The 25,537-nt window shown below is 37.4% G+C and overlaps 1 protein-coding gene across 4 annotated transcripts in view; it reads right to left on the reverse strand.

Annotated features, from left to right (window-relative positions):
- The window catches only part of LOC121732085 (E3 ubiquitin-protein ligase HECW2), a 114,221-nt gene that overhangs the window by 13,317 nt on the left and 75,367 nt on the right, over positions 1 to 25,537 (reverse strand). The window contains exon 1 of one of the 4 annotated variants that reach the window (XM_042121875.1): positions 23,343 to 23,645. The exons of the other annotated variants lie outside the window; for them this stretch is intronic. Within the exon in view, the coding sequence (XP_041977809.1) occupies positions 23,343 to 23,467 (125 nt within the window). The 5' untranslated portion in view covers positions 23,468 to 23,645. Of the gene's footprint in view, positions 1 to 23,342; positions 23,646 to 25,537 lie in introns of those variants that run through there. 4 annotated transcript variants of the gene reach the window in all.

Below are 25,537 nucleotides of genomic sequence, written 5' to 3' on the forward strand. Positions count from 1 at the left end.
AGCAGTACTCTCGCTTCGTGGTTTCGACCAAATGTCAGTTATATTTTTTAAACGACTTCCAAAAAGGTTATAATATTATGTTCGGCTGTGGATTTTTTTACATTTATAAAGAATGAGGGCGAATCCCGCCCTATTTTCCGCCAAAAGCGTTAAAGTATTTCGCAATAACAATATCTACAGCAAAATGCAATATTAATAACTCTAGTAGTGCCATATTTTTCCTTAAATACTTTAAAACCATAGTGTAACTAAACGAAGCGGTATCAAGTAACGTCTTTTCACATTGTGCGTGACGGGAGGATATGAAGGAGTGCACGCACCATGTCCTGTGCTCCAGAAACCTGCAGGCGTGTCTTCCTATAGGAGGTAGTTAACCTTTTCTCAACCTGTTATATTTCGTAAATAAGTTGGCACTAGGTATTTCTTTGAGATTTTCAACCATATGAACTTTGTGCATAATATTTCTTGCAATAAAAAAAATAACTGTCGCTTTTTAAGTAAGCATTACAATTTACAAAAGAAAAATGTCCATCAACGCGAAAGATAAAATGAAAATGAAGAATGATAACTTATTGCAAATAAAAATTGAATAACTTTAACTTTCATTATAAAGCTCTACATTATTTTCTTATCTTCATAACGCAGGTGTAATAATATAATGTGTGGCCTTCTTTAGGTAATGATATCAGCAAGTGCACAATAAAAGAGAATTGATAAGATTAAAGAGTTCTTCAAACCTTGTAAGCATCTCTTATAAGGTTTAAGGAAGTTTATTATTATTATCGTTATAATTTTATATTTGTACTAGCTGTTGCCCGCGACTTCGTCCGCGTGGACTTCAGTTTATAGCGCGCGATGTCAACAAAATTGGTGTCAAAAGCTTTTATAAAAAAACCCTGGTACCCCTTAAATCAATACAGCTGTGCAGTGTGCAAACAATAAGTACTTCATTTTTGTATGTTAAACTTTATATATTATGCCAAATTTTAAAGCTTATTTAGCCCCCCAATTACACAACTTTACCCATAAACTATTTATCATTGATAGGTTTAGCCCCAATTTCACCAACGTCTGTTAGTGTTAACAGCTTGTTAAAATATCCTGTCTTCTCTTTCATTCATATGAAAAACGAAACAGCTAACGTGATACTAATTCGAGCATTAACTTTAACAGTCGTTGGTGAAATTTGGTCTTAAGGTTACGTCACTGCCTGCACAGATAAAGTACTGAGTTATTTAATACCGTAGAATAGATATAACAATCGAAAAAAATCTAGACTTAAATGTAAGATGATACCACCTCTTATAAAAATACTTTTGAGCAAGCGTCAGCGCGATGTAGAAGACGCACGGCGCCATCTATTATGAATTTTTTGAACAAATTTACGACCCTTACAACCCTTTTTTCCAGTAAAAAAGTAGCCTATGTCCTTTCTCAGGCTTTAGACTATCAGTATACAAAATTTCATTACAATCGGTTCGGTAGTTTTGGCGTTTGGCGTGAAAGCGAGACTGACAGACAGACAGACAGACAGAGATACTTTCGCATTCATAATATTAGTACAGACTATGTGCACACTGCACAGCTGTTTTTGGGTATTTTGATTAATTAAGGGCCGCGCTACACCGGAATGGCAGCGGCGAGGCGAGCACTTTCAGCGCTGCCATTCCGGTGTAGCGCGCTGCGCGGCCCTAAGAGGGGTACCACTTACCAGGGTTTTAAAAAGTTTTTAAATTTGACACAAATTTTGTTGACACCGCGCGCTATAAACTAAAGTCCACGCGGACGAAGTCGCGGGCAACAGCTAGTTATGAATAAAAACAATAATATATAATAAAGTAGGTATGATTAGTTCTGTTATAATAATGAAGTAAAAATAAAGCGCCATCTGTTTTCATATATTAGAATTAAAATGTAAAAATATTTTCTGGATGGAATATAGGCCAACACAACACACTCGAACTCCTTAGAAATGCAGTAGGAGTTCTATAAGATCAGATAGATTGATTATTATTATAGCAAGTGATAATATTATTAAACATAATATTCTAACGTATTAAAAACTATAAACAAAAACATAATAACTAATAAGTATGATTAGTTCTATGTTACAACGAAGTAAAAAAAAGCGCCATCTGTTGAATCGTATTAGAACTAAAATGTTCATTGCATCGCGTCGATATATTTCTGGATTTTTTATAATATTATACATAAAATATATTTAAGATTTTTGAAATATTATTTTAATACACATCCAAGACCCAGGAACATTGAAAACTTTTTGTTCCGCCTGCGGGACTCGAACCCAGGACCCCCGGGATGAGCGCTGGCCACGCGCAATGCGAAGTAATTTTCATCGATATTTTCATGGAAATAAGATATTTTCCCACATCAAAATGTAGCCTATGTCCTTTCTCAGACTCTAGTAGGGTTGCTGAGGATTCCTCTTCCGCTTCCTCATAATGAGGAAGTTCCGCAATATTTTGGGTTCCTCAACCGCTACCGCATCCTCATAATCAACAGCACGTCAATAGAATTGGCAAGAGACTTGAGCGCCTCCCCTCGGGAACCCGTGCATTCTGGTCTCTGGCCAAAGCTATTGAAGGAAATTTCTGCAAGCCAACCCTACCATCCCTACACGTAGGAAATGGATCGTTGGCCCAGGACGCAAAAGACAAAGCCGATCTTCTGGGCAAGCTCTTTGCGTCAAACTCGACCCTGGGTGACGGGGGGCAGAAACCGCCGACCATACCGCGATGCACGAGCATCATGTCGGATATACGGTTTCATCAGCGCTCAGTGCGAAAAGCCCTCTGTTCCCTTGATATCCAAAAGTCGAGTGGGCCTGACGGAATCCCGCCTATTGTGTTGAAAAAGTGTGCTCCAGAGTTGGCTCCGGTCTTGACGCGTCTTTTTCGGCTCTCCTATTCCACTGGCATCGTCCCGGCTTCCTGGAAGACAGCCTTGGTGCACCCGATCCCCAAAAAAGGTGATCGCTCAAATCCTTCCAACTACAGACCAATCGCTATAACCTCTCTCTTCTCGAAGATAATGGAATCCATTATCAATAGCCAGCTTCTTCGATACTTGGACGGCCAGGGATTGCTAAGCGACAAACAATACGGGTTCCGTAAGGGTCGCTCGGCTGGTGATCTCTTGGCATACCTGACTCATCGTTGGGCTCAGGCAATTGAGTCGAAGGGAGAGGCATTGGCTGTTAGTTTGGACATTGCGAAGGCCTTCGATCGGGTTTGGCATAAAGCGCTGCTATCAAAGCTTCCATCATACGGGCTACCCGAGAAATTATGTAAGTGGGTCACTAGTTTCTTAGCAGACAGAAGCATAAAGGTCGTAGTTGACGGCGAATGCTCGGAAACTCAGTCTGTTAATGCTGGTGTCCCTCAGGGCTGTGTGCTATCGCCTACTCTATTCATACTGCATATCAATGACATGTTACAAACCAAAGGCATTCATTGCTATGCGGATGATAGTACAGGTGATGCTGTATATACCGGCTCCCCTAATATTTCTCGGCAAAATGTCACTGAGAGTCGAAACGAACTTGTGTCTAAGGTGGAGAATTCATTGGAGAAGGTCTCTGAATGGGGTAGACGTAACTTAGTCCAATTCAACCCCGCCAAGACACAAGTCTGCGCGTTCACCACTAAAAAGTCACCAATGGTCGTTTATCCTCGTTTCGAGGGCACATCTTTAACCATCTCCCCTAGCATTGAGATACTTGGCGTCAACATATCGAGCGAAGTCCAGTTCCGATATCATCTTGAGGGTAAGGCCAAATTAGCCTCAAAGAAGCTTGGCGTTCTTAACAGAGCGAGACAGTACTTCAGTCCGGACCAACGCCTACAACTCTACAAGGCGCAGGTTCGGCCTCATATGGAATATTGTTCTCATCTCTGGGCAGGGGCGCCAAAATACCAACTGCTCCCTCTGGATCGTATCCAACGAAGGGCTGCTCGAATTGTTGACTGCCATAGTGTTTCAAACAGCTTGGACCCCCTGGAATTACGCCGAGATGTTGCTTCACTCTGCATCCTCTATCGGTTGTATCACGGGGAGTGCTCTGAGGAATTGTTCGGAATCATACCACCTGCAACTTTTCGCTATCGTCCCACGCGAAAAACATACCATCCTCATCACCTTGATGAGTGGCAGTCTTCCACAGTGCGTTTTTCGCGTAACTTTCTGCCGCGCACTGTAAAACTCTGGAATGGGCTGTCACCAGCAGTATTTCCGGACCGATACGACCTGCAAACCTTCAAGAAAAGAGCGTATACCCTCTTAAAAGGCCGGCAACGCACCTGCAGCTCTTCTGATGTTGCGAGTGTCCATGGGCGACGGTAGTTGCTTACCATCAGGTGACCCGTTTGCTCGTTTGCCCCCTTATTTAATAAAAAAAAAAAAAAAAAAAAAAAAAAAAAAAAAAAAAAAAAAATTAAAAAATCCTCTTCCGCTATCGCTTCCTCAAAATTTAAGAGGAATTTATGAGGAATTTCACTGCGCATGCGCGTCGCGAATCCAATTATGGCATCGCGAATCCAATTATGGCATCGCGAGTGTCCATGGGCGACGGAAGTTGCTTTCCATCAGGTGACCCGTTTGCTCGTTTGCATACGACGTTACGTTACATTTATTTCATAAAATAAAAAAAAAGGTGTCCAGATGAATATACTAAAAGTCTCCGAGGGTGGGACAAGAGCCGGCGCGCGGTGGAATCAGGGGACTACGTTACGCCGATTTACTGTATCTGTCTCTAGGTACAGTTAATCGAGGTAACGTATTCCCGTGATTCTTCCTTCAAAGTTGATCCTATCTAAATTTATTCTTTTTAAATATCTTCAGGAAGAATGAGTCTATACCACTACGTTTTTATTTTATCGTAAACGTCTTTCAAATTTATTTTATGGTCGATCGATTGGCGGGGTACGGGGCATTATTTTTTATTTATTAGTAAATTTAGAAAAAATCTAACGTAGCTATAACAGATCATAGTACTTATTGTATAGAAATCATTTGTCTAAACGCATTGTCCAGGGAGTAAATTGGGGAATACGTTTGTATGGAAAAACAGTGCGAGCGTACCCTTTTAATACTCTGTATTTCCTAAAGTAATGATCGTTTGATCGTACAGTTTGGACGTAATTTATAGTAATGTAGATAATTAATATAGAAGTCACTAAAGAGATATTTTAAATAATTTTCGAGTCACAAGCAAAAACCTTGAAAAAGAGACCTTTCCCCCCCTTCCCCACCGCCGGCTCTTGTCCCACCCTCGGGGACTTTTAGTATATTCATCTGGACACCTTTAGGAACAACTGTACCAACTTTCAGAACTAGACGAATTATTCGGTCTGATCGTCGATTTTGAAACTAATTTTCTTAGACTAGTTACTGAACTCCTCCTTAATTGTGGGACGGATTTTGATGATTCTTTAGTGTGTGTGTTTTGAGAATGATTTAGATTCATAGTTTGGTCCACTGGAAAATGCCCTTTTAATTAATTTTTGTGTAATGTACCTATGTACCTAGTTATGTACAGACAGGACAAAGACTTTTGGGTTGGGTCCGCTAGTATTTATAATTTCCTATCATCCTCTTCCTCATCCGCTTCCTCTTCCGCTTCCTCATCCGCATCCTCTTCCTCAAAAAATATCCTCTTCCTCATCCGCATCCTCTAAATTTGCGCGTGATAATTCCTCTTCCTCCTCCTCTTCCTCATAATCACTTCCTCAACAACCCTAGACTCTAGAATAACTGTGTACAAAATTTCATTGCAATCGGTTCAGTAGTTTTGGCGTGAAAGCGAGACAGACAGACAGACAGACAGACAGACAGACAGACAGACAGACAGAGATACTTTCGCATTTATAATATTAGTATAGATTAGATTGTTGCTCTAAATTATAAAAATAAAACATCCATCGCTTGTTACAACACAACTAATAACTGAAATTAGGTTTATTATTGATAGAACATAAAAATGTTATCGCTATGTTCGTTATTAAATATAGAGCGCAGCGGCCGAGTCAGCTGAACATTCTCGAAATAAGCGCTTAAATATTATATTTCATTCATAATAGAAAGTTTAGCGGAAACCGTACATTTTTCCAAAAGATATGTCAGAAAGGAGCTAGCGGAAAATTGCGGAAATTCCACCGTCAAGGGTCTTTTAAATAATAATAAATAGTAGTTTTAAAAAATCACCCTCTTTATTATTTTTTCAACATTTTTAACAAATTGTCAGTGTTGTGTTTTTAACAAGTTGATAGGCATTCTCATTGGCTCTTCATATGCAAAGTTTCCAATTAATTAGACTACTGGAGATAGGTAAAAATCGTGCATCGGCATCTTTGACCGTTACATACATACAGGCTACAGCCCAAGCTAATAATTAAAGCGTGTTGAAAAGAAAGCACAAGAAGTATGTTTATATACTGAGCTCACTCGGCCGTATTTCGGCCAGGCAATTCGTCGAAATTATGGCTCTGGCCAAAACTATTGTTTCGTCTAATCCCGATTCGTGGCACGACCTTACAATATTAGCAATCACGCAGCACGTACTTCATTACATAAATAGTCATAACAATCCCGATTAAATTTTGCAAGGCTGTTACCATGCAAATTGCAATTTTGGAAATGAAAATTGTTAGGTAGGAAAACAGGGATGAACCTTTTCAAAGACATACTCTTAGATAAATGATTGTTAATCATTCATCTAAGGACACACTATTACTAACAGACATTAGGTATAGAAAAGAATTAAGTTACGTACAAGATTGCTACAATTTTAAGAGGAAAAACAAAAAGTCCACAATTTGAATATATTGGGCCCTTTCGAAGTTATTAAAGAAATCTGTTTCACTTATATGTATTTCTTATTATAAGCACAATAGATATAACTACTACTAGTTACTTAGTTCTGTCTACTCTGTTCTAAGTCTCTACCCACTCTTTACCTCACCATGTCGAAGGACTCCCACAGATAACTGCAATATCGCATCGCATCGCAAATATCTATACTCTAATATGCCAAAAAATATTCCAAACTTATAAAAACATGCCGATTCAGGCGATGCGCTGCCGCAATGCGGTATGTGACTCAGCCCTTAAACTCTACATTGTACAAACACAACCAAAAACTCAATATTCAATCATAACGGTTGATAGACAGTCCATAAGATACAAATCCACGTGATTAATTTCCAAATTTAAATAATATAATCCGAGTTCGCACGCAGCGGCGCACGCGCACGCAAGGCCGAGCGGGCAGCAGAACTTATTTTACCCATAACTACCCTTATGTTAATGAGATAGAGTTCAATTTCGAATAAGCTTTAAGGTAAAGTATCTCCGAACGGTCTTTAAGGAGGGAACGACCTAAAATTACCTCCCGTGTAAGACACTTTCACGATGTGGGCTCATCAGCTATCTATGATGAAGTAGCTTTTGGGGAATGACTGATTGCTGCCCTAATGGCTAACGTAGCGTACAGAATGATAGTGCTGGTAAGTGTTAAAACGTCTTTGAATACTAGAAAATTTATGTATCTCCTTTAAATTTTCTTCTATATTTAGAGTGAAACAACGGTGTTCACAGATTGCATGATAAACATTCAGACGGAGGAGAGCCATGCTTCGGCACGAATGGGCCGGCTCGACCGGAGAAATACTACGTTCTCACAGAAAACCGGCGTGAAACAGCGCTTGCGCTGTGTTTCGCCGAGTGTGTGAGTTTACCGGAGGCCCAATCCCCTACCCTATTCCCTTCCCTACCCTCCCACATTCCCTTCCCATCCCTTCCCATTCCTACCCTTCCCTATTACCCTATTCCCTCTTAAAAGGCCGGCAACGCACCTGCAGGCAGCTCTTCTGATGCTGCGAGTGTCCATAGGCGACGGAAGTTGCTTTCCATCAGGTGACCCGTTTGCTCGTTTGCCCCCTTATTTCATAAAAAAAATATGATAGGACCAATTTCAGCTACGACCTAGGTCTAAGGGCTAGGTTTTATATAAGTATACCTAAAAAGGTTGGTAAAACACATTTTACAAACTCAAATATGACTGTTAATTCCGAAAGACCGCTACAGCCACTCAGCATTGGCGTTTGCGTGTAGTTAGTGAAAACGAGCATTAGTCAAGTTAATTTGAAACTAGACTAGGTACTAGTTCGGAACTAGACATCTGCATTATTAGTAAGTAGAAATAAGAGTTGCCTTTCTATATTAAACTCAAGCATTTAACCAAGAAGTCACTCAAAACTGAGACTGACAACTTGATAAAGATGAACATCTTGCTCTATATCAAAACGCAAACTACTAGACAACTGACGAGATGTAACGGAACACGCGTACCTGTGGTGCGTTTAGAATTATACCATGAGATTCTGATCCTTAAATAGTGGACATAAGGTCCCGTTGGGGGCAAAATAATCCTAAACGAATTGTACACCGCAGGTAACTTTACGGGAGCTTTCGGTTTTTTTGTAGGTTATGTATTGTTTGTGTTTAGATATCATCCGAAAATCATGGACTGTTTGTATCTAGTTCATAGTTTACTATATTTTACAGATCTACATGGATCTCGTGACACTTGGACACATATTACTAAATAACTACGTAAACTTGGATGATAATGTCACGGGGGCATGGATGCGAAGCTTACACTCATGAGTGATGACTCAAGAAGACACCAGCAATAGTTTTTATGTCGGCCATGTGGAGCGATACATGGATGACAACGGCAGGAGTGTGAAATAGGTATCTTACAAAAGCCTCCGTGGTCTAGTGGTATAGAGCGTGCTGCGCGGCTCTTGATTCGGAGGTCGTGGGTTCGATTCCCGCGTTGGAAACATGTTATTTCCAAGTTTGATTAGGACAATGCAGGCTGATCACCTGATTGTCTGACAAGTAAGATGATCCATGCGTCGGATGGGCAGGTAAAAGTCGGGCCTGCGCCTGATCTCTCGCCGGTCGTGTCGGTCTTCCGACCACTGGGTTATGAGAGTAAAGGAATAGAGAGTGCACACACTTGGGCACTATAAAATTACTCCTGCGTAGCTGGCCTGGTTTCAATGAAACCGGCCACCTTCACCGAAACCGGTATGGGAGCTATTATTATTACAAAATGGCGACGTTGTTTTGATTATGAAAATGCCTCTCGTAAAGCTCAAGTACGCTACGAAAAAATGCATGTTATTAAAGCCTAAAGCGAGACACGTGACCAAAATATCTACTAATCTACATCTTCAAATAAATCTCAAGGGGGCAACAGCCGCAATAAGCCTAGCATAAATATTTTTACGCCTTTAGCAACGTAGATTTCCAGTTTTTTTTAACCACATTGAAACAAACGTGAAATACCTCGGAGTCATTATGTAAGCACGCCGTATATCATCGCCACCAAAACTTAATGACTGGAGTCCGGACTAAACCCTGGGGCAGAGCACGCGCGGGACCACCTGTCGCCCTATCACTATAACCATAGGGTTCAAATTCCTATAACACAACAGGTGTACGAGATCGCCCGATACGCTGACATCTTGATCCCTTTGATTTAAGATGACGTGAAGTTTTCTAGTCGTAATTTAATTATTAAACCGTTCTATTTCTAATGTGTGCCCCGATTCTACAGATCTCAAACTGATACAGCTTCGATATGATTTAGATGCGGTACTGAGACAGCTTCGATAAGGTTACGATGCGCTATCTTTTAAAACTTTTTGGGCAAATGTCAAACCAACGTAAAATACATTCTGATTGGTCAAAAACTCCAAAAATCACTTGCTTGCTGTTAATTCGATATAAATTAGGAAAATTCTATTTTCTTATCCGATAAGACTATCCGATCTAGACTGGATCGAATTGTATTAATATTGGACCAAACAGCACAATTGGGGTATTAACTTAAAAAGTCAATACCTCAATTATGTTGCTAACCACGTTTTGTGTCGGTTAGTTATAAAACATAATTTAATAACCTGCACCTTTATAGTTATCAATTAAAATAACGTGCGTATTTAAATAGACTTATTTTATTGCAAAATAATTGGCTATTATTAATGTCCTTGGAATATTGTAATTTGTAGACCGTTTTACATTGTATCTTTTACCTATTCAAACTTTCCTGTTTAGCAGACGGCTATATTATATTATTATGTAGCACATCACACATGCTTCATATCTTCACGTTGGTACACATGCTCCTTATTTCTTTACGTTGGTAGGTACAAGTGTTTTTTCTTTATGTTGGCCTTGGTATTCATTATGCAGACAAAGAGTACAGGAAGAGGGTACGAAATACGAATACACCTGTCGGGAATCGTTATTCGCAAACGTTACAAGTTACAACGTACTTACATTATTTGGTGTACTTTAAGCAACAGATACTGGGCACGATAAGACCCCCTAAAAATAATAAAATCGCTATCAAATAGACTGTGTCGGTCAGTTGGAAATTACAATCATTAGTAGCAATGCCAGCGGGGCTAAAATGGTAATATTTAGCAATTCCTCTCAATCAATTCAGCAAATGAATTGTCAAAACTGTCAAACTGACAAATGTCAAATACAAAAATGAATTGCAAGCAGAGTTGCATTTTGCGATATTAGATCTCATGATTCAACAAAGCGACCATTTTAGCCCCGCAGCTGCCGGCTACGATTATTTTCTATGTTTTCCAATGACTCATAATATTTATTACAAACAAGTCTTAAGACAGCAGCTTTAGTAAAATAATCCATAATGAGAAAAACTATAAAAAATAATACGAGGAGAAAGCCAAGACGCGACAAAATGAAAATCCTTAAATGTAGCGCTAAGCGCCTTGACTCCTAGACTAGTCAAAGTTTTATCTTCTCTTTGCTTGGTCTACAAAATCTCTTACAAGAATATTGCCCGCTCCACAAAATCTTAATAAGGTAAATGACTGGTAGATTGGACAGTACCAGTCATTGGAAAAAGCACAAAAACACAATATTTATTAATGTTGCTTTAAAAATTTCCTGTTTTTAAAGTAAAAGAACGCCTGTTTTTAAAGAAAAACAGTCAGTTTTTAAAGCAACATTAATAAATATTGTGTGTTTGTGCTTTTTCCAATGACTAGTACTGTCCAATCTACTAGTCATTTACCCTATACGGTACAATCACAAACACTTATGAAAGCTAAACTTTAATTATGTAGCTAGATCACTGGAGGCAACATTCCTCACCGTAGAAGCCACACACGGTATACCTACTAATTATTGAGGTTTCGTTAGTCGCTGTCATTATTTTTTTTAGCCCGGTAGCCCACGGCTGGGCTAGCATCACCGCAGGCGAAGAATAAATTGTACACGCTTTATTCAAATTTGGAATTTCTTTATGGTGATTTAGATCTGTGGAGATAATGCTAGAGAAGGTTAATGACTTCATTTTGACATGAATTAAAAAAGTTTTTTTTTTACCAAGTACCTACCTACTAGACCACAGAATTATATTGGATGATGTTCGAAACCTAAAATTGAATATTTGTGATAAGACATCTTTAAGATCCGTCTATTAATATATCCACCAAGTCCCATTTCAGCTAAGTCTTCAACTGTGATAAGATAATAAAAATAATAACCAAAACCTGTACCTAAACAGTAACATAAATTTAAAATATTTTGTAAACCTAAAATTCGTGCCACATTTGTTATAATAATGTAATTTTAGTAAGGACGTGGATTTTTGGTGTGGTAACTAGTAACACAATTTACACCATTAATTTGCACGAATACATGGGAAGTGGGCACGTTACTTAACAATTGAGAAAATCTTGACCCCAAAATGTCACACGGCCATTTTTGTGCAGCCCCATTTCAAAAATTTTTGCCCCTTTACCCAAATCAAAGACATAAAAGTTAAGTACCTACCTAGTGTGAAATAGTGATTGAGAGAGTATTGCAGTTCAATTACCCCGTTTTCATAAAAGTCTTTTATATGACCGAGATAAACCAATTTTTTTCTGTAATTTATTTTAATGCGTTCTGATATCAGAAGTGTAATTTATTGTTAATCTTCAATTTTCTAACCCCCGAATGAAGGGTGTTTTCAACAACTGCTACACATTATTTGTTGATCTTGCTAAAAAACCTGAAAAACCGGGCATTGGTCATGCAATTTCTTTAGCTATTAGCACCAAAGTCGCTTTGTTTCACCAAATCGTCGACATTGGTGGCTGACCTCTGCACAAATTGATCTAATACGTGTCTACTACTTCCTGTGGAGAGTAAACAAAAGGTTATGCAACCTTCAAAACATGGACATTTTGGTCGAGCCGTGAAAATTACTTATTAGCACTCGTAAATGACTTTTCCGTAATAACTTGACAAAGTTTCTGAACGATACCAGTAATTGCTAAGAAATTAGTATCACGACAAACATGTCACATCAAATAAAAATAATTTTCCATTATTTACAACAATGAGTGTAATAATTAGAAAACTTGACATAGACCGATAAAAAAGAGCAAGCCGCCATGGTTTTTTAAAGTACAGTCACGCTATTAATTGTTAGCTAAGGGAGCATACCCATACTACGTGACCCATTCAGGGGGGGAGGGGATCTTCAAAATACTACGCTCGGTCACGAGAGGAGGGGGTCTAAAGTTTTGTCACGTAGTCAATTTCGCCGAGAGAAACGTCATACGAAAATTTTTTTTCTCGTCATTTAATACTTAACACTGGCATTTATTATGGTTATTTATAGCCAACAGCCATTGAAAAAACAGGCACTGTTGTCACTTATCAGGCATTTCGAAGTTTGGTGAAGCTGTCAAGCTTGGTGATCATATTTACTATATATTTTAGTGTTCGATTACAATTTGAACTACAGTCGTGACTAAAATAGTAGGTACCATCGAGGAAATTGATTCCTAAGACGTAGTTAACAGACCAACGAATTCAATGTTAATTGTGATCTATCGGTTGGGTTTAACTTTAAACGCGATCAAATTACTTAGGTCCGCCATCTGCCTAGAAATTAATTTCTATGATTGTTCTATTGTAATTTTAGACTATCACTAAATATTAACGAAAGTTTTTCGCGAGTTTATTTGAAGTTATAAGAAGATTTTTGAAGTTTGAAATAATCATACCGCGGAAGCATTTCTGTAGCCTACATGAAAACGGGAACTACCGCACGCTACAAGCTGAAGTCCACTCGGACGGAGTCGCGGGGAACAGCTAGTAGATCTATATGGCCCTTTACAGCATAAGATTTTAATAAATATATTTTCGAAGATATTACAAATTTAAAAATTGCTAGACTTAGCTTTTGCGGCGGTACCGACCAATGCGGGCCACCGGCAACGGGCAGATATAGATAGAGTATAAGTAAAGAATATAAATCAAAACTGCTGAATCGATTTTAATCATTTTTGCAGTGGCTATATATTTTATTATACCCGGGCCGTGCGAAGCCGAGGCGGGTCACTAGTTATTATACAATATTATATATAAATCTAAGTGATAATACTTTAGGATGTGTATGTGTTCCTAACAGTATCCTATGAGTTCACTGTGAAAGTAGCAGCGCTGAAAGACCATTTTTTTCTCTTCTGTATGGAGAAAAAAAAATTTGCTCATTCAACGCTGCTACTTTCACAGTAAAGTTTTTTTTATTGTTGTCAAGTATTTCTTTTTGGCAATCTATTGGGTTGGGTATCAATGTATTTTTTGGAGATCGTTATTTTTATTCCCTTATATAATTAAGTAGTAATAATTATTATAAACATGCAAAGAGTCTTTTGTAATAAATAACTTAATAGGCACAAAATTTATGAGTCAAATTATATTCATTTGCTATATATTGTAAGTATCTACTGTTTCAACTTGCAAAATGATTAAAAATTATTCTTGTCAATACCACGTGAACAATTGAAGGGGGGGGGCATATACCACGCGTGGTCACCAGGGGGGGGGGGGTCAAAAAATCTTAAAAAGTAGGTCACGTAGTATGGGTATGCTCCCTAACACATTTTTTAATTAACAATCGAGCCTGTACGGATATTAAGGATTTTCATACAAAACGAATACGAACGATGAGTTACGTTCTAAACCAGCTATTATTCTACTAAAAATCGCTCGAGGCCGGCGCAAAATTAACGCCCAGGTGAATTATTTATAACTCCCCGACGACCTTATTTTGTAGCACATAAGTGCTATATTCGATTAGCATGTACGACGGACAGCATTGTAATTAACTTAGTAACTCTAAAGCCATGTTGTTCACGGTGCGGCCAAAATAATGCGTTTTTAATGAATTTAAGTGCTGGAATTCGGTTCTAGCAAATGAATTTTTTGTACAACCTGGAGGTTGATTAAAATTGCCACGATTAAAAAGCTATTTTAAGTCTCATCCTTACTATAGTAAAGCTCATCTTTAAGCAAAATTTGGTGAATTGTTTTAATATAAAAAAAATCTTTAATTGACATAAGCGTGTTTTTTTCTATTTATATTATTATAACACTTTTCCTTTCACCTGTACTCTCATGAATTTCAGACTCATTATTTTCTGTCGATATTTTATAGATTTTCTATAGGTATCTGCACTTTTTACAAACATTGTACAATAGGGACAGTACAAGCACACGTTCAAAATAATACGACTTCCGAATCTACAATTTCGACTCTTATGTCGGTGGCATAGAGGTTCTGTTAGAGGCAAAACGTGCCTAAGCGTATTTTGCACCGCGTGGTTAACACTTGCGGTCGTCGCAGGATACAGGAGTCGACACATGGGAGACTCACTCAACCCTGACCCCCCCAGTCACAGAAAACCGCGTAGTACGTACTTACAACTACATTGATACTTCCGTTTATGTTTTAAATAAAAGAGATTCGCTGATTAGGGAAAGCTTAAGTAGCCGCGTCTAATAGATAGATACTATAGAGTAATAATGTCTGGTCTCTGTCGATACTAATTTGTAGAAAAAAACCCGACCACGAGCACCATTTGGATATCTTTGAGCCCTGAAAGTGACACTATCAACGTTACAGCTAAAACAAATGAAATTACCCTTAACAGGCTATTCATAAAATAATATTATGTATGCACTCTAAAAACTTACATTTTTCCTAACGCTGTGAAGGCGCCGAATATCTGGCTTTTTACTTTACATGTAATTAATTTCCTACAAGCTCTATTTTGTATGTGACAAAATTATGAAAAAAGAGACAAACAAAGGATATGGGCGACTGGCCCATATATATAGACGACCTTAATTATTATTGTAATAAAAAAACTCTAAAAATCCAACCTATTGGAGCTTTAGAAGCTATAATGTACTCTACATTATAGTTTCCTTATGAGCTTTGGCTCGGAAGATGAACAGAACAGCCTACCTCATTGATTTATATGAACTCAATAATCATGTTTATGCAAATACATGGAACATTGCATGTCATAATAAATTGTATGCATATGCGGCGCTGCACGTCCGGCCCGCATTTACATACGTAATGTCATGTCATGCGGTCGCCCCGGCAACGGAAGTTAGGGCTTATGGCAACAAATACGGCAATTATTCATTAGGGTTCCAAACTGCAAATAAAAAATAAAAAAATCTACCGTCGAATATTAAAATACTTATGACTTTCTTTTAAGTCAGTTTATAGGGAGTTTAAGTTATCTAAAAATGTCGTTCATGTCGCTTAAAGAATAAAATTTGGTAGTACTTAGTAGAGACGAGATTTCAAGTAAAGAAATAATTATTGTAGAGTTTATACTATATGGACTCTTTTTTACAATGTAAAGATGGTGTAATAATATATTAGTTTATATATGTTATTTTGATTTGACATTTGATGATATTATATAAGAAAATATATATTTTTAGTTATTATATTGTATCTTGAGTTATAGAAGTTAGCCGTAGGCCGTAAATCGTAACTAATCACAAAATGATTAAACTTGTGTAGACAATATTGTCTTTGCTCCAGGCTTTAAATATAAATTACTAACATAGAATCAATTTTAACTTTTCCTGAAGCTCATTAAAAAGCGAACGAACCTTGACGACTTTTGTCGAAATACGACTCTTTGTGGAACTCGCCTGCTATATAGAAACAATAAATTCTAGACTATACATTAGAAAATTGTAAGTATAAAAGAATCATTTCTATAAAATAGATATAATTTATTTTATTGGTAATTAAATGAATAAAAATAATTAAAACCTTAAACCATAGAGCATGACAAATCATAGAGAGAGGTGGTATGACCTACATTCGGAAAACTAATAAAATCCCAATGAAATGAACGGAAGTGTATTATGAGCTGCATATAATTGGTGTCCTTAATTCCATTAGACCTTGGGTACTATTGTTATATAATAATACGGCAAGTATAATAATTAAAATAAACATTGATAAAAGGGAAATGATTGCACGAACAATGAGATTTTCCGACCTCTGTTCTGTATGAGATAATGTCATTGCAACACAGAGTTATAACGTGAGTTGATATCTATTTATTTGCGTAAAAGGGTGGGTAACAATTATATTATTGCTAGATGACGCCAAAACTCGTTTATCGCGCGGGAACCGTACATTTTTCCGGGATAAAAAGTACCCGATGTCCTTTCCCGGGACTCAAAGTATCTCCATACCAAATTTCAGTAAAATCGGTTAGATTTAAGCGTGAAGATTTAAAAGATAAACAGGCAGACATACTTTCCCATTTAAAATAATATTAGCATTCCCGACCGCGAAGGGTGGTATCACAAAATATAACGTAAAGTTATTAAAAATATTTGATTATTGAATCTAAACGAGTAAAAATTATATTATTTCGTGTTATAGTAATTAAAATTAAGCAATTAAGCATACTTTGTAGTATGATAAGTATTCATTATATAATATTATTTTTATTATCGGGGTAGGTAATAAATAATAAAAATATAATCTAAGTTATTATTGTCTAAGCAAGCAATAATTAATGAGTAGCAACCCAGAGAGATCGTTCCCTTCAAGTCCCATGACATAAAAACTGGTCCAAAATTTTCAGAATACTTGATGGATTCTTTAGTTAGCAGCGATTGCAAGAAAAAAATAGGGATTCTCAATTCTTATAGAGAAAAAACGATGAAAAGCTCTTATACCATGATAGCCGTGCATTTTTTATTGTTCTTTACGCTCCCTAAGATTTTTTACATGTTAGGAAATTTGCAGGTACCAACTACCAGCCCTTTAAGGTCATCGACCGATTATTACCGACTAAGCTCAGTTGAGGGTTAGTTGACTTAAATAATGTGATTAGTGATAACGAGTGATTCACTTGATAAGGACAAAGGACATCATTTTTATGACCCATTGTAGTATGGCCCATTGAAGGCTGAAATAATGATAATAAATAATATATGGCCCGACAAATTAAACAGAGTGTAAAAAACAAAGTGATAATAATACTTAAGGGTGTGTACGTGTTATACAGGAGGTAACAAAACTAAGAGATAAAACTTTAGGAGTGTGTATGGGTCCCCTATATAGAGTTCAATCAGAAAGTAGCAGAGCTGAAAGAGTAACTTTTTTTACTTTTGTATAGGGAAATTCATGACGCACGGGCGCTCGCCCATATAAATCGCAAAAGAAATTTCGCTCTTTCAGCGCTGCTACTTTCACAGTAAAGTCTGTGAAACATGAAATAGGACATAAACACACCCTAGACTCACCTTCACCTTCTTTTGTTACACCATGTAGAGTTCGCTGTGAGAGTAACAGCACTGACAGAGTAACTTTTTTTGTGTGGGCAAATTCATGACGTTGCATTAGGAAATTAAAAAAAAAAAAAAAAACTCAGTAAGTCAAAAGTGTGCTTAAACACTGACTGACTGAAAATGTAGTTTGAACCATAGTCTAAGTGACCGTAAATTACTTATAGCACATAGCGAAGTAAAAAGGTTCCCACAAAGTGGTCCACCTTGGTCCTAGGACCAGTCGCAGCATCTCCACAATGTGGTCTTACCCGCTTTTAATTACAATAGCTTGTTCCCAACGTTACTCCATATTAAATGCTACAAAACCGTGAAGAGCGTAGAATCTATTATAGGCAATAAAGGTGTTCACACACGATCAAAACCGTAGCATTATATTTGTCTAAACCGCATCCAAAAGGGCACAATATTAATTTACCAAAAAGTTATAGTGTACGACCGACGTTTCGGCTTCGGCTACTTTCATGGGGTTCATTTCGTCAAATTCTATAAACTTCGAAACAAACAAAATTTTAGCTTGAACTTTGATAATATTATTTTTTAACATATTTTCAATTAAACAGTTCTAACTTGAAATTGAAATTTGAACTTGTAGCCGAACAAGAATTTTTCACAATAAAATTCTTAGTTTGGTTTTATAACCGATCCGGCTTCGGCTTTACTCAACCACTTTGTCAGACATTAGAGTCATACATTCAGATTTATTTTACCCTTCATCGGCTCTTAATACCATTGGCATAACAATCAATCTAATGTAATATCTGAAACACACGCTAGTGTCGTAATGTTCGTTCCCATATCGATCGATTAGCGTTACGACCGTTTAGGAGGCTCTGATTGACCCGCGACTAACGATAGGCAGGCACGATAGTAGGACGAATTTACGACATCATAGGGGCCCGATTCTCGTTAATCGAATGTTATTTCGAGCACTGGCTGTCTCGCTCGTGCACACATGCTGTCTTACGCGCCACAGCCTGCGATACGCCCCATGGCCCATGGACTCGATTCTCATCTAGAACAGCTCTTAACTCGGCGTGGGACAGCAAGTAAGCGCGCGAGTTCGGTAATTTCATTCGATTTATCAGAATCGGACCCGAAAGTAAGTCAGACCGCCACTAGTTTGTTTTGGACGTTAATGGGCGTTATCTGATAGCGATTAGATAGAGCTTGTCCCAGGCCTGACCTCACAAATATTTGAACGTACGATTCGAAGAAGCTATTCGAAATTGCCTAATATTATATTGATTTGAAATTAATTCACCATAACCTAAACTAGGCCTCACCGATAATTTCACAAAATAAAACAAACGTTCCTTAGATTCCAAACAAATGTATGGAGTTTTGATTTTTATATGAAATTTTATATGAATGGATGACTCTGGATTGATCTAAGTTCCCAAGGCTAACAACAACAAGTAAGATAAAGGCTTGAAACATTCATAGTGTTGTTAGTTGTTTAGTATGTACCTTAGAGTATGTGCCTACCTTTTGCGCTCAATTCAGACTTACACTTGACCAATTTTCTTTCAGACATTGCTCTCAATAATTGAAAGGAAATAACTATACGGAAGATGTTAACATCACTTCTATAACAAATCTATAGTTACTGCTTATTATAGTTACGTGACTGTCCGCATACTGGCTTAAGAGCGGCAGGAGAAAATGTCCCAGGATTTCCGCTCTCAAATTATTTCCTGCCGCTATTTTTGATCCGTAACAACTAAATTTATTTGGAAATTTTATGGAATTTAAAAACTATAGTCGGTTTACGTTATTAATGCAGTAATGAACCACGCGTAAGTATATCAAAATGCCTAAATATAATTCGTTAACGTAAATACGGCATAGGTACTCATAATTTTGAATAACTTTAATTTTTTGCTGCGCCTTCTCAACGAGAATATACTAAAGAGTGATCGCAAAAATGCTGCCGGTAGATCAGTAAAGGTATACCTTTGCAGGTAACCTGAAAAATCGAGAAAGCAGCATCAGCAAATTATCAACAAATTAATTACATAAATACGCAAAATAAATAACACAAAATAATTACAAAAAGTGACAGCGCTTGAAATGCGTTATGTCAAATCCCTTTTCTTTCTTTCATTTTTTTCTTCGCCATCAAAACTGTCGAATTCAACAGTACTAAGGGCCCAGGCCCAAATACAATACCGAATAATAGCACGTACAATAAGTCGTTGACCGACAAATCACTGGGTTTAGCTCTCGGGAGATTTACGATCGAATAATTACTGAATTCGCCAAATTACTCCATATATCATTCCAAATAGAATACAGAGTAGAATTGATTGTATTTTACCTGACTGCGGTGAAGCTAAAAGGTAAAATATGTTTAGAAGACTCCAGTAGAGAAAAGGACAGCTGATAAGCTGCATGATCACGGTAGAAATGCAAAATAGATAAGAAATTAGTTTATAACGCAGCAACGTATAGTTTCCGGGGAAAAAAGTATCCTATGTCATTCTCCGGCGACTCAAACATACAGAGTGACAAACAGACAGAAAGATCCATCTCATTTATTTATAATATTGGATATTAAAGTTATGGATATCATCAGTCATCACTGATTTTCGATAGCATTTATCTTTTATTTATTGTTTAATCTGCGGAGTGGTTTGTTACGACTTACGAAACTTTAAAAGCTCTAAAAGCCCAGAAGTTTTCACACCTTTTCATTCACAATTGTGAGCTTCATCCCGTACTAACAATTTCTTATAATCATCATCATCATTAAACCTTCCAAGCTCATATTTTTCAGTAATGTAAAATGTTTTACATTATTTCAATTTAATTTCTAAACTTAGCCGAATCTCTCATTTAAAAAGTCGGTTAGTTACTAATGAATATTTAAATTTAATGTTATGTTATATTATGTTCTCCAGTCTCAACTTAATTTAAACAATTTTTTTGGTACTTAAGTACCATGTGTGCATGTACTAATTACCAATTATATGCACCAATAGAAATAATTTAACTATTTTAATTAACCAATAAGGAAGCAAAAACAATTTATGCCAGAATGTGATTAAAACATGATAGTTGCGTGTTCATTAATTATTACATAAAACATAAAAACAATAGTTAAGTCATACCACTTGCTATACCTAACAAGAAAATGACTTGTGCCCAGTTTCTGAGTTTTTTTTTAAAGCAGTCTTATCCATAGGGTTGTTGATTGGTTTATTGACTATAATCTTTGTCCACACTGTGCCTTTTTCTGTTCGTCAAAGCGTTATAACTTATAGGCTATAGCGCAGTCAACAACGTGAGGCATGCCCGCGACGCATGCCCTCTGACCATATCCATAACTTCAAAAATGACAATATTAGCGTTGCGTTCCTTGAATAATTGAATGCGCCAATATGAAAGTTGATGACAAAAATTGAAGATGAAAGTACACAGTGTGGACATAGCTAAAGTGCTAGAGAATAGATATACAAATTGAAAAACCCTCAAAACAGGGCATCAATCGTTAATCCATACTAATATTATAATTGCGAAAGTCTTTCTGTCTGTTACCTATTCACGCCAAACCACCAAACGGATTTTGAGGAAATTTTGTATCGAGATATTTTGAGTCCCGGGAAAGGACATCGGTCACTTCTTATCCCCCAAAAATAATCCGTTTTCGCGCGATAAACGAATTTTAGCGCAAATGGGGTTTCGGGCGTTATACAGTTAAAATATAAATAGACGTTTTAAACGAAAAAACACTTACAAGTTATTATAGAGCCACTAAATATTATAGTCGTTTTTTAAACACTTTAACGGACTTATGTAAGCAAAAAATGTACCTCTAATTTAGGGTTAACCCATCAAATTATGAGTTTGTATCAATTTGAACCGCATCTCCGTCAAATAACGCACCTGGCGATATACCGGTAGGTACCCACAAATTTTTTGCCTCATCCTATGGTCCAAATTTCAAATTAAATGTCAAATTTTTAATTTTGTGACTAGTCTGGTGGTTGGTTCCCGAACCAAGAGTGTAAAAAGATTCTTAGTATTACATCAACACACACAACAATAATAAATATGTTGGTAGTGGAATAATCAAACATTTACTAAAATATAATGATACAGTATAATAGGTAAGTATTCACTTTTGTACCATACTATGCTGTGGTGATATAAAATTAAAATGATTGCCATTTGCCAGTAACAAAATCTTATAGATAGCAAGTAAATTCAAACGAAGCATAAGACTTCGACGGAAGTTCGTAGGTAGTAACTAACTATTGGTTGTGTACTGTAGTCTGTAGCTTCTGTCATTACCTTATCATTTGTAGCGACCATAATTTTACTAGGAAGGATTTTTGCCGATTGTTACCTCTTGTTAATCATAGACTTGCGAGATAGAACTTACATTTTATATTAAACTAATCAGCTATTTTGTTTAGAATTATAATCGAGAGCTCTACCTCTAATAAAAGGTATGCTTACTAAGCAAAAGTAGAGTAACATTATCTCGACATATTAAGGGTGAAGCCAAACGAGCGTATTTTGTGAGTTGTGCGTAGCAATATTTCTGCCGCGTAAATATCTTTTCATACAAATCACGACTCACATGATTATGCTCGTGCGAATCAAACAGCGGGGCTAAAATGGTCACATTTAGCAATTCCTCTCAATCAATTCAGCAAATGAATGAATTGTCAAAACTGTCAAACTGACAAATGTCAAATGTCAAATCAGTACAAAAATACAAAAATGAATTGCAAGCAGAGTTGCATTTTGCGATTTTAGAAAAATGAATAATATTATGATTCATATCATGATTGTTCAAAGCGACCATTTTAGCCCCGCAGGACTTTTGTATAAAACTGAATGTAGCAGAATTCTGCCGAACCGAAATTCTGCGATTCGCAACTCACAAATTACGCTCGTTTGGCTTCGCCCCTAGAGACTTCAATTTGCGCCTTTTAAAACGAGAAGCAGCTAATCAATGTTTTTATACAAAGAGAGAAACTAAGAAAACAGGTCAGAAAAGCCATTACGAATCACCAAAAAAAAAATTCGCGAGACATTTTTTATAACAATACTGCGAAAGTAATTAGTGTAACATTTCCCGCGACAGTTATCACAAATCACAATGGTTGTGCAATTTTACGTAACCCGTGAGACTTACGGCCATCGGGTTACGAGAGCGAAAGCTCGGGATGCGCTTACGCAACTAGACGCATCTATCTCCGACCCTAATGACTCGGGACGAAACGATTTTAGAATTGCTTTTTTAAATTTGGACAGCTGTAATATATCAGACGTAGAATTTATTAATGCGTTGTTGCGTTAAAAATTGTTATTTATATATTGCCATAATTAAAATTTAAAATTGGACAAAAATTAGCTCTACATTTTTAAATAACATACAAAACTTCCTTAAAGGATATTTTCGATAGAAAATCATGTAGTAAGCAACCCTAATGTAAATTTGTGTGCCTGTTTCTTTATAAAATGTTATGTATTAAATGTAAAATAATCCAACTTGAAAGCTTCATCTAGCATCGAACATATTTTAGTCACAAAAACTTAACCGACAAAAGATATTATTATGGTCTCACAAAAAGACTTACAGGCTGAAGACAACGCCGAAGCTCTTAGAGATGACTCCCATTGTTTTCTTCCATCCCTTAATGAACTGGCGGCGGCGCGCCCCCCTGGGAGACGCCGCTCGCTCGAACTCCTCGTACGGGTTCATCTCATACAACAGTAACGTCACAAACCATCACACTGCACCTCCATAATCCTCTAATCGAAGAAGCTATGGAATGTAAACACTCATACGTGAAATCCAATCGCGATCCTGAAATATTTGAGCATGAGAGACGTGTGTCCGCCACGGCGGTTCGATAGCGACTGACGTAGCTGCGCTAGCCGCTACGCCCGCTACGGGGGTGCTAAGCTCTCTACGAGATCGCGTTCGGCTTTTGAATGGACGCGGAAGTAGGGTTGCCACTTGCCAGGCGTCCAGTAGTGCTAGCACGGCGACCAGCGGAAATGCGAAAGTATGGACAAACTGTGGAAATAAACCTAAGGTGCCGTTCCGATCTTTTTTCGTTCCGAAAAATTCAATTAAAATGCCACTTTATGACGGACTATAGTCACAAACTTTGGAGATAAACTTAAGGTGTCGTTCCGATATTTTTTAGTTCCGAATAATTCAATTAAAAAGCCACTTTATGACAGACTATAGTTCTAAAAATTCAAATAATATCCTACATTATGACATATACTATAGTGTGTCATAAAGTGGCATTTTAATTGAATTTTTCGGAACGAAAAAAGATCGGAACGGCACCTTAGGTTTATTTCCACAGTTTGTCCATACTTTCGCATTTCCGCTGGTCGCCGTGCTAATACTACAGATAAAGTCGGACTCAGACCTTTGATTGCGTGTCCCCCGTCCGGCCAAAATTAGAGAAAGCTTTTGTTTAGCTCTGGCACTACAATTTTACATGAAAATCCTACTAATGTCAGACGATATTCATCTTCTTGAACTGAAAATTTTATACAAATATACGGGTAAGCTGTCCGGTTTGTCCGGCTGTTAGGTTTGGCAATCTGGCAGCCCTAGGCGGAAGTCGCCCGCGGTCCGACAGCCGACACGCGACCATTACTGCAACTCTGTTCTTTTGTGCACTTTAATGCGCCATCATTATACAATGTTCAAACACCTTCGGATAAATTACGACTCGTTTGAAAATAATGTTTGCTTCTGGGCGTTTAGCGAGTTGATGCTTCGAATCGTTATCGGCATTTATCGGGCGATAGCTTAATGTGGTTATCTGGAAGACCTCGAAAGAAAACCCGAGGAAATAAAACATAGCGCACCCATTTTTAGTAACCGTGAGTACAAAAACTAGAGCTGATATCAGAAACTGATTTTTTTCTACATTTAACTCTTTCATTCGGCATCTTTCTCTTCAATAAACCACCGCTGAACACAAAATACCCGTGCCAGATGTATTCAAAGAAATTGGAGCATTTATATACGAAGCAACCGTAACCCAAATTTATCTGATTTGAGTTTTTTATACTTGTAACAATGAAATTTCTTGTGAGTTGAGAAGCTCTTAACTTTAGGATGCTTTATTGCTACTTAAGATAGAGCAATTAAATGACAAAAGTCAGTGTACTAACCCTTAGGAAATGTACCGTAAGACAATGCGTCATTTGCCTTAGAAGGGCTATGGAAACGAGGTTTCTAGTGAATTACCATACGCAGCGCGAATAATTATATCTCATAAAACTATGTCATATAAATCTTCCGATCGAAATTGGATGACTGTGCCTGACATAATTTGATGCAAATAGGGGAATTTTCTGATTACGTTCACACTTTTCCATTCTGAATAAGATGAGAAATATGCTTTAAGCTTGCCATATTATGCGCAGTACGGTTTCTCCACGAATCACGATGATTAGAAAATGCAGAGGGCCATATTCGTGGTTCGATTAGCCATGCTTTGCGATCATGGTGGCAATCATGGTAATTCAGCAAAACCCAACTTAGAGGAGGATATTTAAGCTATACAAGTTATACATGAGTATGGAAACCTGCAAAGTTTTACAACAGCCTACCCCGGTTAACCTGCGCAGGTAAACTGGGACACTTGCAAATAAGATCGGCGAATGAGCAAACGGATATACTGATGGTAAGTGATCCTCGCTCCAATAATAATAATAATAATAGCTCCCACACGGATAGGTTTCGGTGACGGTGGCCGGTTTCATTGAAACCAGGCCAGCTACGCAGGAGTAATTTTTA

The sequence above is a fragment of the Aricia agestis genome, chromosome 11 (assembly GCF_905147365.1).
Source record: "Aricia agestis chromosome 11, ilAriAges1.1, whole genome shotgun sequence".
NCBI lineage: Eukaryota > Metazoa > Arthropoda > Insecta > Lepidoptera > Lycaenidae > Aricia > Aricia agestis.